Source organism: Cyprinus carpio, chromosome A2, assembly GCF_018340385.1.
Source record: "Cyprinus carpio isolate SPL01 chromosome A2, ASM1834038v1, whole genome shotgun sequence".
In the NCBI taxonomy this organism is placed as follows: domain Eukaryota; kingdom Metazoa; phylum Chordata; class Actinopteri; order Cypriniformes; family Cyprinidae; genus Cyprinus; species Cyprinus carpio.
In genome coordinates, this window is record NC_056573.1 from 26,048,785 (window position 1) to 26,065,644 (window position 16,860).

The 16,860-nt window shown below is 36.7% G+C and overlaps 1 protein-coding gene across 1 annotated transcript in view; it reads left to right on the plus strand.

Moving 5' to 3' along the window:
• LOC109108950 (piezo-type mechanosensitive ion channel component 2) overlaps positions 1–16,860 on the plus strand; it is a 93,141-nt gene that overhangs the window by 43,617 nt on the left and 32,664 nt on the right. Inside the window, 11 exon segments of the mRNA XM_042712750.1 lie at positions 468–698; positions 1,944–2,058; positions 2,172–2,374; positions 3,683–3,831; positions 4,044–4,217; positions 12,913–13,151; positions 13,953–14,113; positions 14,187–14,363; positions 14,531–14,656; positions 15,483–15,683; positions 15,960–16,164. Coding sequence (XP_042568684.1) covers positions 468–698; positions 1,944–2,058; positions 2,172–2,374; positions 3,683–3,831; positions 4,044–4,217; positions 12,913–13,151; positions 13,953–14,113; positions 14,187–14,363; positions 14,531–14,656; positions 15,483–15,683; positions 15,960–16,164 — 1,981 coding nt within the window.

Sequence of the window (16,860 nt, forward strand, 5' to 3'; positions counted from 1 at the left end):
AAGCGAAATGTCCAAAAGAACCAGTTCATGGAAAAGAAGCATATTCCTGTTTGCCTGAGGCTGTGGATTAGAGGTCATGATGTTGTAAATAATGTTCAGTTTCTTGCACAGACCAATCGTTTCACTTCATAAGTCCTCAATATATTGTCAGGAGCCACAGGTATCAATTTTGTGTTACTTAATATGTTTGTTTGTTTTTTATTCTCAAAGACTTGCATTTTATGTATCACCAAAGACCACGGTTTCAGCTAAAAATGTTCTTTACTATTCTACTCAAGATAAAAAAAAAAAAGTCACCTACTGTACATTTTGGGTGAGTAAATTAACAGCACATTTTAATTTTTGGGTGAACTATCCCTTTAACTTTTCTCTTGAAGTTCTACATTTTATTTTGAGTAGAAAATAATTCAACAAAAATTATAAAAATATAAAGCTTGACATCTCATCAATCTTTCTTCATTTGTAAGGCGTGGAGTATAACGTACGTTAGCTGGCCAACGTTTGTCTTTCTGCTGTGGTCCTGTACTCTGTGGATGGTGCGAGACCGAAGGAAATATGCCATGCTGACCTCCCCATTCATGGTGGCCTATGGGAACCTCCTGCTGGTCCTTCAGTACATCTGGTGTTTTGAGCGTTTGAGTCCAGTGCCGGGTTTCTTTCTGAAGATGGAGGTGCCCTTCAGTGAACTGAGCAGCAAGGTAACAATTATACAATAAAATGCATGATTTTTTTTAAAAGATTTTATATTTTGTATGTATGTACTGTATGTAATATGCATATAAAATATAATAAGTAAATTTATTTTTAGCAAAAAGAAAAAATACAAATAATGCATGTTTTATTTTTAGCAGCTGGTATATATTGATTATTTCATAAATTAATATATAGAATGCCTGTCACAAGTTTGGAATTAAGAATTTTTTAATGTTTGGAAAAAAGTCTCATCTGCTCAACAAGGCTGAATTTATTTGATCAAAAATACAGTAAAAACAGAAATATGGTGAATGTTTTTACAATTTAAAACTATTTTTGATTTTAAAAAGAAATTTGGTGCTCAGTTGTCAATAATTATTTATATTATATAATGGTTTATATTATTGTCAATATATTTTTTGTGAAAACCGTCATACATTTTTTTTTTTTTTTGGATTCTCTGATAAATATAAAATTCAATGAACAGCATTTGTGTGAGCTAGACTTTTTTTGGTAACATCTTATACACATCTTTACTGTCACTTTTGATCAATTTAATGCATTTATTAAAATTTAATGCTTTTCTTATTCGCTTTTCATATTAATTTATTTTTTACTTTTTAGTTTTTATGTTTTATAAATATTATATTTATATGAATGTAAGTGTTTCACGGGTCTACAAAAAATGAAGCAGCACAAGTGTTTTATAATAGTCAGAAATGTTTCTTGAGCAGCAAATCAGCATATTAGAATGATTTCTGAAGGATCATGTGACACTGAAGACTGGAGTAATGATGCTGAAAATTCAGCTTTGTATCACAGGAATAAACTAAATTTTAATATGTATTTAAATAGAAAACAGTCATTTGGAATTGTAATAATATTTCACAATTTTTCAGATTTTTCTGTATTTTTGAACAAATATTTGCAATCTTAGTGAGCAAATGAGACTTTCAAAAACTTTTAAAAATCATACTGACCACAAATTTATGAATGAAGTAGTGTATAATTTAAAATAAATATGTCATTTCTATGTAGTATTTTACTAATCAATTAGGCATTCTACAGATAATTTATTTATTTGCAGCAATAGCTGGAAAGTACACCACTATAATGCAACCCCATGACAGTTATGAATTCATAAACTCACTTTTGATATAAAATGTCAGTATACCGTGATTTATTTATAAATTTCAACTCATTCTTGCTGTTAGTTGCTACAGTTGCTGTTTTCGGCATTGTGTCTGTAGGTTCTGTGTCAGCTGAGTTTCTGGCTGCTGCTTAGACAAACTTTGATGGAACGACAAGAGAAGATGGAAGAGGAAGCAATGCTTTGTGACGTCAAAGTAGATGAGCAGGAAAAAAGTGGGTTGTTCATTAGAATCTAAAACAAATGGTTTCCTATGTATAACATACAGATTAAATCCTGTAATCGTTAGTCTTAATGTATAAAAAATAACTTTCCATGTGGGTTTTAGAGGAAGAAAAAGACAAAGAGGAAGAGGAGGGGGATGAGAATGACCTGATGCATGTGATTGGGAAACTAGTGATGGCTCTGCTGGTGAAGTACTGGATCTATATCTGCGGAGGAATGTTCTTCTTCGTCAGCTTCGAAGGAAAGATGGTCATGTACAAGATCGTCTACATGATGATGTTTCTGTCCTGCGTGGCTCTTTACCAGGTGATGCACTGCTGTCAAACCCTATAAAGCCAGACAGGTTGTGGGGTTTTTGACTTGTGGCCACATGCCTATGGAAACAAGTACAGGTCACGCTACAAAAAATAAAATATATATGGAAAAGAAAAAAATTGTGAACTATACATATTTATAAAATTTAAAATAAAATAGGCTTAATTTTATACGTATACAGTAGCTGGCCCAGAAATGAATGTGTGTGTGTGTGTGTGTGTGTGTGTGTGTGTATATATATATATATATATATATATATACATATATATACGAGGATGAGACAGTTCTCAATATAATATTGAACCGTTTTGAAGTGGCATTTAGATGCATTTACACAGACAGGAATTGCAGTTACAAGAGCATAAATAATGTTTGATGTAAAAAAAAAAAAAAAAAAAAAGCCTTGAATACAGATATTTAAAATGATTTTCTGGGAAAAAAGGGAAAAGATGTTTTAAATATAAACCCAAAATCACTGCCTGAGTGAGTCATTGAGTCATTCATTCAGCTGATTCGTTCAAACGGCTGATTGATTCAGTAATCAAACATTGTCATGTGTTGCTCAGAGACGCAAAACAGTTCTGCTGTTTGTTAGAAACAAACTACGTTCATTAAATAAATAAAAAAAAAAAACTAAATTCAAAAAAAAATGTAATTCAGTTAGTATTAACTTAGTTTATTGGACTGTTTTATAAAATCAGTATCAAATTTGCAATCGTACTGATATTTGGAGAAAAGTGTCTTTGGGTGATATTAACTATATCAGATGATAAATATAAAAGATATATAAAAGTCATACGGGGGCATATTTGCCCCCTTATTATTTGCTCCCTTATCGTAGTGAATGCGTGCACTGTCTGGGTGTGTTTTTATTTGGTTTGTATGATATGCTCGATAATGGCAAATCGCATATTAATATTATTGTAGACAATATATATTACACAACCCTAATTTATTGCATTGTGTTTTTTGCATAAAGATAAGCCTAATTTATTATCAATTTTATGTAAATTTATATATTTTTTTTAAAATACATTTTATGTGTAATATATATAAATTTAATGTATTTTTATTATAATTCTATCAATAGAATGTATATAAATGTAATTGCTAATTATTATTTTGTTGTATTTTTGCATAAAAAGATGTCTATTTTATATATATGAATGATAAATGAGATGTATAACCAAAAATGTTATGCTAAAAGAGATAAATATTAAATATAAATTATGACAGAACTTAAATTTTGGGGGAACTTTTCCTTTAAAGGTCTTTGACAGACAGTGTTGTTCTCCTCAGGTGCATTATGAGTGGTGGCGCAGGATCCTGAAGTACTTCTGGATGTCTGTGGTGATGTATACCATGCTAGTGCTCATCCTAATCTACACCTGTCAGTTTGAGAATGCCATCCACACCTGGTCCAATATGACGGGCATGTCAGTAGATGGGTGAGTTTTGAACCTCCAAAATATGTTTGATCAGGTGGACTTACCACAAACCATACCATAGTGAGCTGCTTTGTTGTCTACATTTGAATTTGAACTGAATTTAAACCTTATATTTGAGGCACAAAGTATATTGGTGTTGCCTTCGACTCTGACCAAAATAAGAGTGTTTTAAGTCAGAAGAATGGCGTAATGATTCTCTGTTGCTCTCTCAGACTGGAGGCCATGGGTCTGGAGAAGTACAGCCTCTCTGAGTTGTTCACCCGTATCTTCATCCCCACATCCTTCCTGCTGGTCTGCATCCTGCACCTGCATTACTTCCACGACCGCTTCCTGCAGCTCACCGATCTCAAAGCCGTCATCAGCAAAGAGCAGAGCACCATTTACAGGTAAGAGATGACGGCAGGACGCTTTCCCGATAGTCACAGCTGATGCTACCCGGAAGTGTGGATGTGTGATGTCATTTTAGGTGAGGTCATGTCTCACAATATCTGAGACCTGATTAAACGAGTCACATTTAAGGTCATAACACAAATGCATACCTGTAACCACATTTCAAATCAACTATTTTCTTAGTGAAATAATAATAATAAAATAAAGAAATAATTAAAATAATAATTATTATTGTTGTTATTTTGAGCAATAATAATTATTTTTAAAGCAATGCATTATGTGAGCTAATATTTAATAAACAATTGTCATCATAATGATTATTATGTGATTGTGTATAATTGTGGTTGTTATTATTATTTATTATTATTACTGGGCGGTATATCGAGTTTGTACAATATATTGATATATTTTTAATAGGCTATATGGTATGAAGCAATCACGCCTATATCAATATACAGTTGTTTGATACGAGCGCCTCTGAATAACAGCAGAGGACATAGAGTGAGCTGCTGCGGGGAAAGTGCAGAATCCAATTTGTCCTTAGTGAAAGTGAAAGTCGTGACATTTGTCAATTATGGTAACCCATACTCGAAATTGGTGCTCTGCATTTAACCCATCCAAGTGTACACACACAGCAGTGAGAAGGTACACACACAGCAGTACACACACATGAGACATGCTTTATATATAAGGGCTTTAAAATAACTGGTAAGATATAGTTAACATATAGTTTAAAGCGGTTTGCCCAATCAGATGCTCTGACAGACTCTGTGCTCCTGACAAAAATGTGACATGCGCTGTTTAATGCATTTGAGATGTGCTGTTTTCCTCAGTGCAGAACTTACATTTCTCAGGTATATTCTCCATCTGTAAATGTAAGAAAGTCATGGAAAATTTCCATTTAGCTGTCAGGAGCCTTTTGCATGGTGGCCGAGAGAGCTCAACGCACTGCAAACAGAAAAAAACACCTCCAAATTAAGAAAACATCTTCACCAATTTGACAACACACGCGCTGCAAATTCTCACAACGCAACATCATACAGAAATGCATTTGGAAATAGAAAAGTAGAAATACAATGTAATTTGCAGTGCATTGAGCTCTCTTGGCCACCGTACTTTTTCAAGCAATTATCTGCTAAACTTCACAGACTTCACAGACATGTGCGCCATATGTAGAATTTTAAACCTACAAGTAAGTATATTTTATGATAGCAGATAGCAGTAATAGGGTAATCAAAAATAAAATGCAAAAATTTATCTGTGCTCTTATGTTTATTTGTTTTCATTTTTAGTTTAGTGAATTGGACTTCTGTCTTAAAAAGCATTATTTTTATTTTTACATTGTAATATTACAGTGTTAGAATGCAATGTCATTTTAGCCACTTTTTTAGCACATAATGGATAGCATAGCCTACTTTCACTATATTTGGCTTCATTGCCTTTAATATAAACATTGTTTTATTGGACAAAAAAAAAAAAAAATATAAAAAAAAAAAATATATATATATATATATATATATATATATATATAAATAGAAAAAATCCAAATAGAGAATGTAGAGAATACCCAAATATATACTGTATTTCACATTTCAACCAAAAAATACAGAGATATGAGTTTTTGGCCATATCACCCAGCCATAATTATCATCATCATCATCGTTATTGTTGTTATGAATAATAATAAAAAAATTTTATGTTAATTGTTTGTTGATCATTAACTCTTGTGTTACATTGCTTTTAATAATTTATTGTAAACACAAAACTAGTAGCAATATTTTACTATTTTTTTTTTTTCATTTGTTTGTTGAACTTAACTTGGCGCTGTTTCATGTCTCATTTCTTCATTTCTCACTAGCTTCTTTCATGATTGGTTTCTCTCTGCTGAATCTGCAGCAGTGTCGTCTTTGTTTTATCTGTTAAATACTGGCAGTCATCAAATACATTTCTTATTTTAACCAATCATGTGCTTTCCCCTGCCGTCCCTCATTTCACAGCTATACTAAAGTCAGTGGTCGTTTCTATCTGATCGTGGATAGGTGGGTGACTGCTTGTCTTTCTCTGGCATCCATGGAAAAAACAACCAATGTTCACCTTTTCCCTGATTTCCCATAATCCCTCTTTCTTCTCACTTACTCCTGTTTGCCAGTGCACTCTTTTCTGTCTTAAAGTTATCACTTTTTTTAACGGTCCGCTAGATTCCTGGATAGATCATAAAATGTATGAAGTCAATCTATGCATCTTTTTCTACTGACTGGTTTCCTGTCTAAACGTTTGCTTTAAATGTTACAAAATGTCAAAGTCAACATGAAAATGCTGTTAATTATATAATAGCCTATTATATATTTTGTGTGATCCTATTTATTTATTTTTTCCTTTTATAGACTTAATTTCTGTTTTTCTTCTTTTACAAATGCACTGCAGGTGCATGGTGCGACGATTGAATCCTCAAGTTCTTGTTTATGCTGCTATTTGCACACACACACACACACACACATATATATATATATATATATATATATATATATATATATATACAAAAACATTCTAATCTAATGAGCATGAGTCATTCTAATGAGCTTCGTTTGGCGGTCAGGAAAATAAAAATGAACAAAATGCTGTCATTCTACAATTCTCCACCATATTTTCTATGCTGCGCACAAGTTCAGGTTACTCAAAAACTTGCATACACAAGCTGAGACCAGACGTTAGATTTGATCGTAGCCACCGCTCACATCCATATTGATAAATTCCAAGTTTTGCACTAAAACGACCGTACGCCCAATTTTCTGTAGTCCGTTCGCTTCGTAAATGAGGCCCAATGTATTTCCTAATTCTGTTTTAGTTGTTTTCAATTTAATACAAGATTATTTTACGGTTTGTCTTTCATCCAATATTTTATTTTATTTTATTTTAATCATTGAATAAAATGTAAAAAAAGGTTTATTTAACAGTAACAAGGTTACATCACGTCAGTGACCAACGATTTGGGGATCCCTACCAAAGCGCGATGGATGCTGTCCTTCCACTGTACACACTCACCAGGAAGGCCAATCACTGTTTGTCTTTGCACTACTCACTCAATGAGATTGGATAACTCTTTCCAGGTGGCACTTACGCATATGGATTAACCCCCTAGGGCCTTTGTACATATGGAAGATTTAGAGGTGGTTGTAACCCCTTGCAGGGATGACAGAGAAGTCTGCCAGGGAAACACGGGCTTAAAGTGGAAATGAAGCAGTCAGTCAAGTTTGCATTATTTAAGAAAACAACTTCCATTTTAATAAAAAAAAATATATAACAAACATGATTAATGTAACCATTTTAAATAAAAATGGATGTTTTGTTATAGCTTTTGGAGCAAGGGCGCCGCCATCTTGCAGTACTACCACATGTGACGGGGTCACAGGGTTGGTTTGTTCCGATGGCCAGTGAAGTAATATAAGCGTTTCTTTACATTTTGATCACACGCTTGTTTTGGAATGGAGGAAGATGAACTGGAATCACTGTTAAGTCCATAATAAGTGCAATTGCCTATGCTTTAGAGCATATACGGCGATGGGGTCGAGCAGTAGGACCTATTAGGGGTTGAAGAAGTCTTGAACATGCTGGTTTGGTTGTGTGGATCGGAAACAATACTCGTTTACTTGGATACTCCTCAAGACTGTCATTCCAATGTGCTTTGTGTGCATTTGCTGATGAAGGCGTGAAAGAAAGCTCAATTTGGTAGCCCTTACTCACGTGCTGTCTGAGCTGAGCTGTGGCTTTGTGTGTATGTGTGTGAGCGGCGGCGTGAACAGAAATGATCTATCACAGCGCGTGAGTAACGCATTTAAATCTCTTTCAGAAAAGGTCTATCACAGCATGTACTGTAAGTACTGCATTGAAATATATTCCATGCTGTCTCACGCTTGAATGGCTTAAAACACTTTAATATTTAAACTGATACGACTTAAAACACGTGAAAATGATGAACTTTAAACAGCACTGGTCCGATTGTTCAGAGAGATGATTAGTTACGTCCTGTTAACAGTAGGAAAGCTAATTTTATTCACAAGTGAACATAAAATATGATACGTACAACTGGTGAACCAGTCAATGTAATGCATGTCTTAATGGTGGTCTGACATAACAATAAAATGCGACATGAATGATATTGTATGAAGCGTTGTTTATTTACATCACGTTGTGCCTGGCATTATGAAAACAATGTTTGGGATACCACAATCAAAACTTAGCATATAGACAGTTTGATGTTCAATATTCATGCACATTATGGTGAAAACCAAATTATTTGTGTGTTAAAATAACATTTGTGATTTCAAAATGTAAAGAAATGCTTATATTATTGCTCTGGCCATCAGAGCGAACCAACCCTGTGACGTCACACGCAGTGGTACTGCAAGATGGCGGCACCCTTGCTCCAAAAGCTATAAAAAAACATCCTTTTTTCTTTAAAATGCTTACATTAATCACATTTGTTATATATTTTTTAATCAAAGTGGAAATCACTTTACTAAATAATGTTAACTTAACTGACTGCTTCACTTCCACTTTAAAGCTAGACAATGGAAGAATACACAAATGGGATCCACTTAGATCATTACATATGGCACCCAGCCCTGTATCGGTTCTCACAGATTCATTGAGTGAGGGCCTGTCACCAGACGCTCTTCTACGTCTGGCCAGCAAGGGTGGTGGAGGAGCTCGACGGACTCTCTGGAGCAAGTATCATGATTTGGAACATAGCAAGCTGACACTAAGCTGAGGCCTCTCTGTGCTTCTACCCATTTGAGGTGAGAACACAGGAGGAAACCGGCTTAACACATAGGCTATAAAACCTAGTGAATGTGTTGGGGGTCGACCAGCATACAAATATCTGACAGCAAGGCACCATGAGCCAGCGCCCATGAGGATGCAACACTCCTAGTAGAGTGGGCAGGGCACGCCCTGTGCCTGATAAGCCAGGGCGGTGACATCCACTATCCAGTGGGTCATCCTCTGCTTGGAGACAGCATTCCCCTTCTGCCAGCCTCCGTAATAGACAAAGAACTGCTCTGGGATCCTGAATCTTTGTGTCCAGTCCATGTACAATCTTAAAGTGTGGACAGGACAGAGCAAAGCTAGGGCTGGGTCTGCAAGCTCACTACCTGAACCCTAAAGGGAGTGGTAGGAAACTTGGACACATAGCCTGGCCAGGGTCTCAGAGTTACCTGAGAGTCAGCCGGCCCAAACTCTAGGCACCTTTCGTCTTCCAAAAATGCATGTAGGTTCCCTACCCTCTTGATGGAGGCCAATGCATGTTTTCATTCAGAGAAACTTTAGCTTTGCTGATTGCAAAGGCTCAAATGGGCCCTGCTTGAGCCTTCTGAGCACCAGAGTCAGGTCCCAAGAGGGTATAGAGGGAGGTCGAGGAGGGTTCAACCCCCCAAGGAACCTGATGACCAGTTTGTGCTTCCCTACCGTCTTCCCCTCCACTGGGTGTGGATTAGTGGAAATAGCAGCAACATAGACTTTAAGGGTGGAGGAGACAGCCTTCACTTCAACCTTTGCTGCAGAAGTGAAATCTCCAGGGGTCCTCTCGGTAAGAAGAACACCACTCGACAAGTAGGTTCCCCTTCATGGCGTAAGCGTGTCTAGTAGACGGTTCCCGTGCCGAAATGATGGTGTCCACTAGGTCTTGGGGTAGGTCATCTAGAGCCTTCACGTCCCATCCAGGGACCAGACATGGAGTTTCAAGAGGTCCGGACACGGGTGCCACAGGGTGCCCAGTCTGAGAAAGTAGATCCTACCCCAGAGAAATCTGTCAGGGAGGGAAAAAGAGAGAAAAAACCAGCAGGCCGATTTCTGGCAGTAAAAGGTGCCTAGTGAGCTCCTTGTGCACCTCCTCAAAGAATGGCAACGGGGCAGGGTGCTGAGGACCAGCACGGACCACCCCGAGAAACCAATCATACAACCTTGAGGGTTCAGGACACAGTGGAGGTTTCCACTCGAGCCCTACCCTTTCGGCGGCCCAGGCAAACATAGCCGTCATCTCTGGATCCGATTCAGGCATTGCCACCGACCAGAGAGCACCGGCTAGCCTTTGAATGCAGTGATCGACATCCGATCGTCAAGAGGAGCCCCAGAGGTCACGGCTGGTATGCTCCTTTTAGAGGGCCCAGCACGTTCCTTTTCCAGCTTGACTGGCTGCGGAGTGCTAGAGGAGTGACGGTTCCTCTGAGGTTGATTCCTCAGAGGGGTCACTGCCACTGTGATCCTCAGACCGAGCTACTGCCTGAAGCAGTCCTCCCCAGATTTCATAGGTCATGACGTTGAAAGTGACCGACTGAAAGGGAACAACTGTGGCCGAAAGTTATTTCAGAGTTTAAGTGCGTTATTTACTTTGATCATTTTTTTTTACTTTTTTTTTTTTTGAATAACATTTATGGACACAAATGTCTATTAAAATACTAAATAGGGTATGTTTTGATTTCACGTTGACTTTAAACTTCTGCCTGCTCAAATGCATCACAGAAAGTCCTTCTTTGACATCAGCGGTATATCCTGACGATAGTCCTGCTCTCAGACTGACAGGGAATGAATCTCCTCAGCATGTCTCTGAAATGCACGACCTCTCCTCCTCAAAGAATCTCTCTGTCCCTCTTTTTCTGTCTCACCTTACAGTAATGTTCAATTGTGTGAAACTTTTCATTGCTTTGATTTCGTATATTTCCATTCTGTAAATTGCTTCAACAGCATCAAGCAAAAAATCTCTTCTCCTCAGAGCAAGTAAGTGTGGTATAAACAAGGTAAAGCTTTGACATGAAACCTCATCATGCAAGCGTTTAAACCCTTCATAGCAGCGAAACCATCTGGAAGAGGCCATTGCCATTAAAGTCTGACTGCTGAAATATTTTGTTTTTGATTGGTTGGTTTGGTAAAATAATTAATGTATTGATTTCTTTACACACACATGCATTGCTTCTTTACAATAATAATGCAATCCGGCTTGTTCCTCACGGATCTAATGCACACGGCATCCATGTTTTCCACACAAACCCTGCCTGTGGAATCCTGATTCAAGGTTTTTTAGGCACTAACTTTTAAATAACAGCATGTGATCTACATTCAGTTAAAATATGGGTGATTAATCAATTAGAGGAACTTATACTTAAAGCGATAGTTCACCCAAAAATGAAAATTGATGTTTATCTGCTTACCCCAAGAGCATCCAAGATGTAGGTGACTTTGTTTCTTCAGTAGAACACAAATTATGATTTTTAGCTTCAGGCGTTGCAGTCTCTCAGTCGTACAATGCTTGGCAATGGTAACAGAAACTAGAGAGAAAAAAAAAAACATGCACAGACAAATCCATATTAAACCCTGTGGCTCGTGACGATACATTGATGTGTAAAGACACAAAATGATCGTTCTGTGCAAGAAACTGAACAGTATTTATATAGTTTTTTTTACCTCTGATTCACACAATGTCCGAACTGTTAGAACTCTTGTGAACTGCGCTTCACAGCAGCCTGCATCATCTTCTTCTTGTTGCTTTATGGCAGATTACAGTCTTATAAGTGCATCACTGCCACCTATCTCTCAAATGGACCATTAACACTCTATCTACGATCTCAATCAGGAGTGTCAATGGTCCAGTTGAGAGGTCCACTGGTCCACTTATAAGTCTGCGATCTGCCATAAAGCAACAAGAAGAAGATGCCTCAGGCGCCTGCTGCTGTGAAGCGCATTCACAAGAGTTCTAACAGTTTGGACATTGCGGGAATCAGAGGTAAAAACGATATAAATACTGTTTCTTGCATAGACCAATCGTTTTGTGTCTTTATACATCAATATCTCTTATCTAATTTGGCATTTTCAATTAATGTAGACCTTCTTCTAATTATTGGGCCTATTTGCCCCGCAATAACTTATATCTTAATCACTGCATAACTGACGCGCTACGAGGATAATAAAGATTAGGCTAGCTTACTCCTCATTGAAAATGTTTTTAAAAAGGTCTTTCAAAACAGGTTTATTATACAATGAATTTTCGGCATATAATGAAAATTATTAACACTGCAATCATCAAAAAAAAAAAAAAAAAGCACCGACTTTTAAAAAAAGAAAAAAACAACAACCTATATAACACATATAAATATGTTTTTTTAATATAATTTATTTTTAAATAATCACTAGTATGTAGTGCTGTTATTACTATTATGCCAAGCATTTTATTATTACATTTTTATATAAAAAAATCACAATGGAAATGAAAAGTAGAGTGATAGATTGAAGAGCAGATGCACTTAAATTTTTTAATTCTTTTTAGTCTTTATTTGTTATCATTACCAAACTGGTTAGTATTTGAACATTTTTAATTAAAGAAGAAACAATGCATTTACTTGTATTAATTCAAAACAAATGTACAGCAGACGTGTTGTATAAGCATGCAAATCCAACTTTTTGGTCATAAAATCAGATCTTTATTCCAGGACGTGATCATTTTTTTAACTTAGATGATGCATAGTTTAAAGAAGCTTCATTTCAGGCTTTCAGGAAGTCAAAAGCGCCTCTAATTGAAGAATCACTCATATGTCACATATATATATATATATATATATATATATATATATATATATATATATATATATATATATACACTGTAAATGATGCTTTCTCTTCTAATGCAATGTTCCTGATCCCCAGACTGGCTCATCCTGACGGGAGTCTGGCCGATCTGACGATGATAAGCACGTCTTCAGAGCCGCTGCTGAAGGAGGAGAAGGAGAAAGAGTCTATGAACGAGGTGCTGGTTGTGGACTGTGTGGACGAGGAGGAAAAGAAAGAGTCTCTGTCCATCCATTCAGCTCATCTGTCCAGTCAGGAGGACATTCAGCAGTTCAGCGCCACCACAGATCCAGAGCTGCCCTCAGAACAGAGCTCAGGTACTGCAGTCCAGTCTTGTCCAGTCTGGATAGTTTAGTTTATTCATTCCAGTACAGTATATTTTCCATACTTTTGTATAGTTTTACATGGTCCTGTGTGGATTTTATCCTGATGCAGTCTAGTGTAGTTACATTTATGTGTCAGTTTTACACATTTCTTATTTTCTTTTATTCTGTATAGTTCTATACACCAGAATATGTATATGTATATATATATATTTATGTTTATTTACTTAATTATTTCAGGCTCTTATGAAAAACCATTGGACACTTTTTAAAGAGTTAAAATTAAGACAATCAATAACTGACTAATAACCCTTTCTTTACACCTTAAAAGTGACATTACTGAACCTCATTTAAAAGAAAAAAATTGCGCATATATATATATATATATATATATATATATATATATATATATATATATATATATATATATATATATATATATATATTTTTTTTTTTTTTTTTTTTTTTTTTTGTGTGTGTGTGTTTTTGTGTTTTACACAAAGCATATAAAATATAAAACATTGCTAATCCAGTAAAGAGAGCATTACATTCAGTTGATTTCAAATCCTCTGAAGCGTGAAACTATCGGCTAGTTCTGCAGTTCACATTTTTCTTATTTTTTAAATGCATTTATATGTGTGTGTTTAACGTTAAAGTAATTACTTAGTGACTTTTTTAGTATTTTGTCTTAGGTACAGTCTGTTTTTGGTCTTAGATTGTGTCTCTTGTGTTCATAACATGTAAACCAAAGAAATCAAGCTTCAGGTGTCCGATCTCTCCTCCCGTCTGTTTCAGACCTCAAGAATAAATGGCATTTGGTGGTGGACCGGCTCACGGTCCTGTTCCTCAGGTTCCTGGAGTACTTCCATAAGCTGAAGCTCTTCATCTGGTGGCTGCTGGAGATGCACATCATCAAGATCGTGTCCACTTACATCATCCTGCTGTCTGTCAAAGAGGTAGAAGCTCACTCTTGAGGTTATGGTACAGTAATCTGAAGGTGTTGCTGTTTCTGACGTATGTCTCTTGCAGGTCTCGCTCCTGAACTATGTGTTTTTGATCTCATGGGCGTTTGCGCTGCCGTATAAGCAGTTTCGAGTTCTCGCTTCTAGCGTTTGCACTGTATGGACGTGTGTCATCATCATCTGCAAGTTGTTTTATCAGCTAAAAACCATCGAACCCAGAAACTACTCAAGTATTTGTACTATGGTGGGTTTCTTTACTCGTCAAATGAGTTTGTCGTTACTCAGATGGGATTCGTTTTCATGTAATGAAAAGCGCTTGTCATTTCAAGCCCTTCCATTTCTAGTTTGGCTGTAGCAGAAGAGCAGATTTGCTGGTTCTTGTGTTTAATCATGTGAGTGTGGTCTCTGTAGCCATCCAACTACACAAAAGAGCAAAAGATGGACATGAATCATTCTCTACTGTACCGGAAGCCTGTGGATCCCGCAAACTGGGTCGGCCTGGAGAAGTTTGAAGAACCTGTACTGCCCAACCTGAGGGTGAGGAGACATGATCTATATTTTCTGGGAAATATGAGTTTATCAATTACATATGGCACCAAACTAGCCTCTACTGAGTGCCAACTTTATGTTTAATGCTAAATGTGCAACCTATTAATATTATACCTATTATTACCTATTATGACATATTATAATTTTTATTACAGTCTAGGATTGCATCAATTTAAAGCTACATTCCGTAACTTGTTTTTTTTTTTTTTTTTTTGGTAAAAAATTATACAAAATCAATGATTGAGCAAGTACATAACTGATCAGTGTTTTAAATCTCCTTACCTTAGCCCGATTCACAATGGTAAGCTTGTAATAATGTTAATAATACCAATTTGAGTGGTCACCGATGGTAGCACAATTTATTATAAAACATTTTTTTTTTTTCAGTTGATCTGAACAAAACTGCCAGAGATGTTACTTGTTCAGATGACACTTTTGGGTGAAACTTCTTATTTTGGACATACTTCCAAGACATACAGTAGTATCTGTAATTCAGTGTACAGTGAATATCCACACCCGTGTGTTGACTGAGAGCCCACACAAACAGAGATGGCAACAAAGAGGCAAAATTACAGACTGCAGCTTTAATGTTCATTGCTAGAAAATCACACAGTTGTAGTTAAACATCCAGACTTTTGGAGCAAGTTGACACAATTGACAAAAACAGTAAATATGAAACAAATCCAAAAGCACATGTATTATTTAATGTATCATCTTGAGGTGGAGAGTCTTTCTTTTCTTGATGAAGTGATTGACATTCTGATGTACAGAGCTTGTTTTCATTCATCTTCTCGCTCTTCTCTTTCTTTCTCAGAATAACTTGTTGATGTTGGCCATCTTGGCGTTTGAAGTCACCATTTACAGACACCAGGAGTTTTTCCGTCTGAGAAACAAACTCTCCCCTCCTCCCTCTCGCACCATCTTTCATGACATCACCCGGCAACACCTCGACAACAGCATCATCAACTGCATCAAATACTTCATCAACTACTTCTTCTACAAGTTTGGTTTAGAGGTGCATTAGACTTAGATCTATCTATCTATCTATCTATCTATCTATCTATCTATCTATCTATCTATCTATCTATCTCGTTCTGTTTATCTATTTACATATATTCATATATATATATATATCTTATATTGTATCTGTCGTTCTATCTATTGTTCTGTTGTTCTGTTTATGGTTTTGTCCATCTATTTTTCTATTATTCATTCCATTGTTCTATCTATCAGTCATTCTATCAATCTCTTTATTGTTCAATCATTCTATCTTGTTCCTGTGTGGCGTCAGGTGTGTTTTCTGTTGGCGATCAATGTGATGGGTCAGCGGATGGATTTCTACTCCATGCTGCACGGTTTGGCTCTGGCTGTGGTGATGTACAGACGCCGGAGGAAAGCCATCGCTGAGATCTGGCCTAAATACTGCTGCTTCCTGGCCTGCATGATCACCTTCCAGTACTTCATCTGCATTGGAATCCCACCGGCTGCTTGTAAAGGTGTGTGACTTTGTCTGTCTTATTAATCACAGATTCCCATTTTCTCAGTGATATTAATGCAGAAACTCAGGGGTGTAAAAAGTACTCAAAAATCTTGAAAGTGATGTACGGACGCACACCCGAAGCAGTGGGCAGCTATTTTTGCTGCAGAGCTTGGGTAGCAATTGGACAAAGGCACCTCAGTCGTGGGTATTGAAGGTGGATTAAAGGTGTTCATTCACTCGCCCCACCGACATTCCCTGCCGATACTGAGAATCGAACTTGCGACCTTCTATTAGGCCACAGCTAGCCGCTGAAATGGGTTCTGCAGTCCAAATTCACAATATTGGAGAAAGTCTCTTCTCCTGCTCCTTCCTCCTCAGAGCCGACGCTCACTCGGGTTGCCAGGTTGAGGATATGCAACATGAACGAACCATGAGTGACAACAGAAGGTGATGAGTCTTACACTGCAAGCTGATGAGTTAATTTATCCACGTTTTAATATGCCTCTGGACACAGAGCTTTTTATTTGGATGCTGAGGCTTTTTGGGTCGAGTAGAATTAGCGATCTCTGACCCAGTTCATTTGCTGGCTTCCATGGCTGTGTTTTGTGTTTATAAAAGGTCTTAAAATATTTGTACATGCTATTTTTTATGGGTTGTTTTGTTTAAATTATATGCTTGCTTACAGAACCATATTGTTGATCAGCTCGACTAA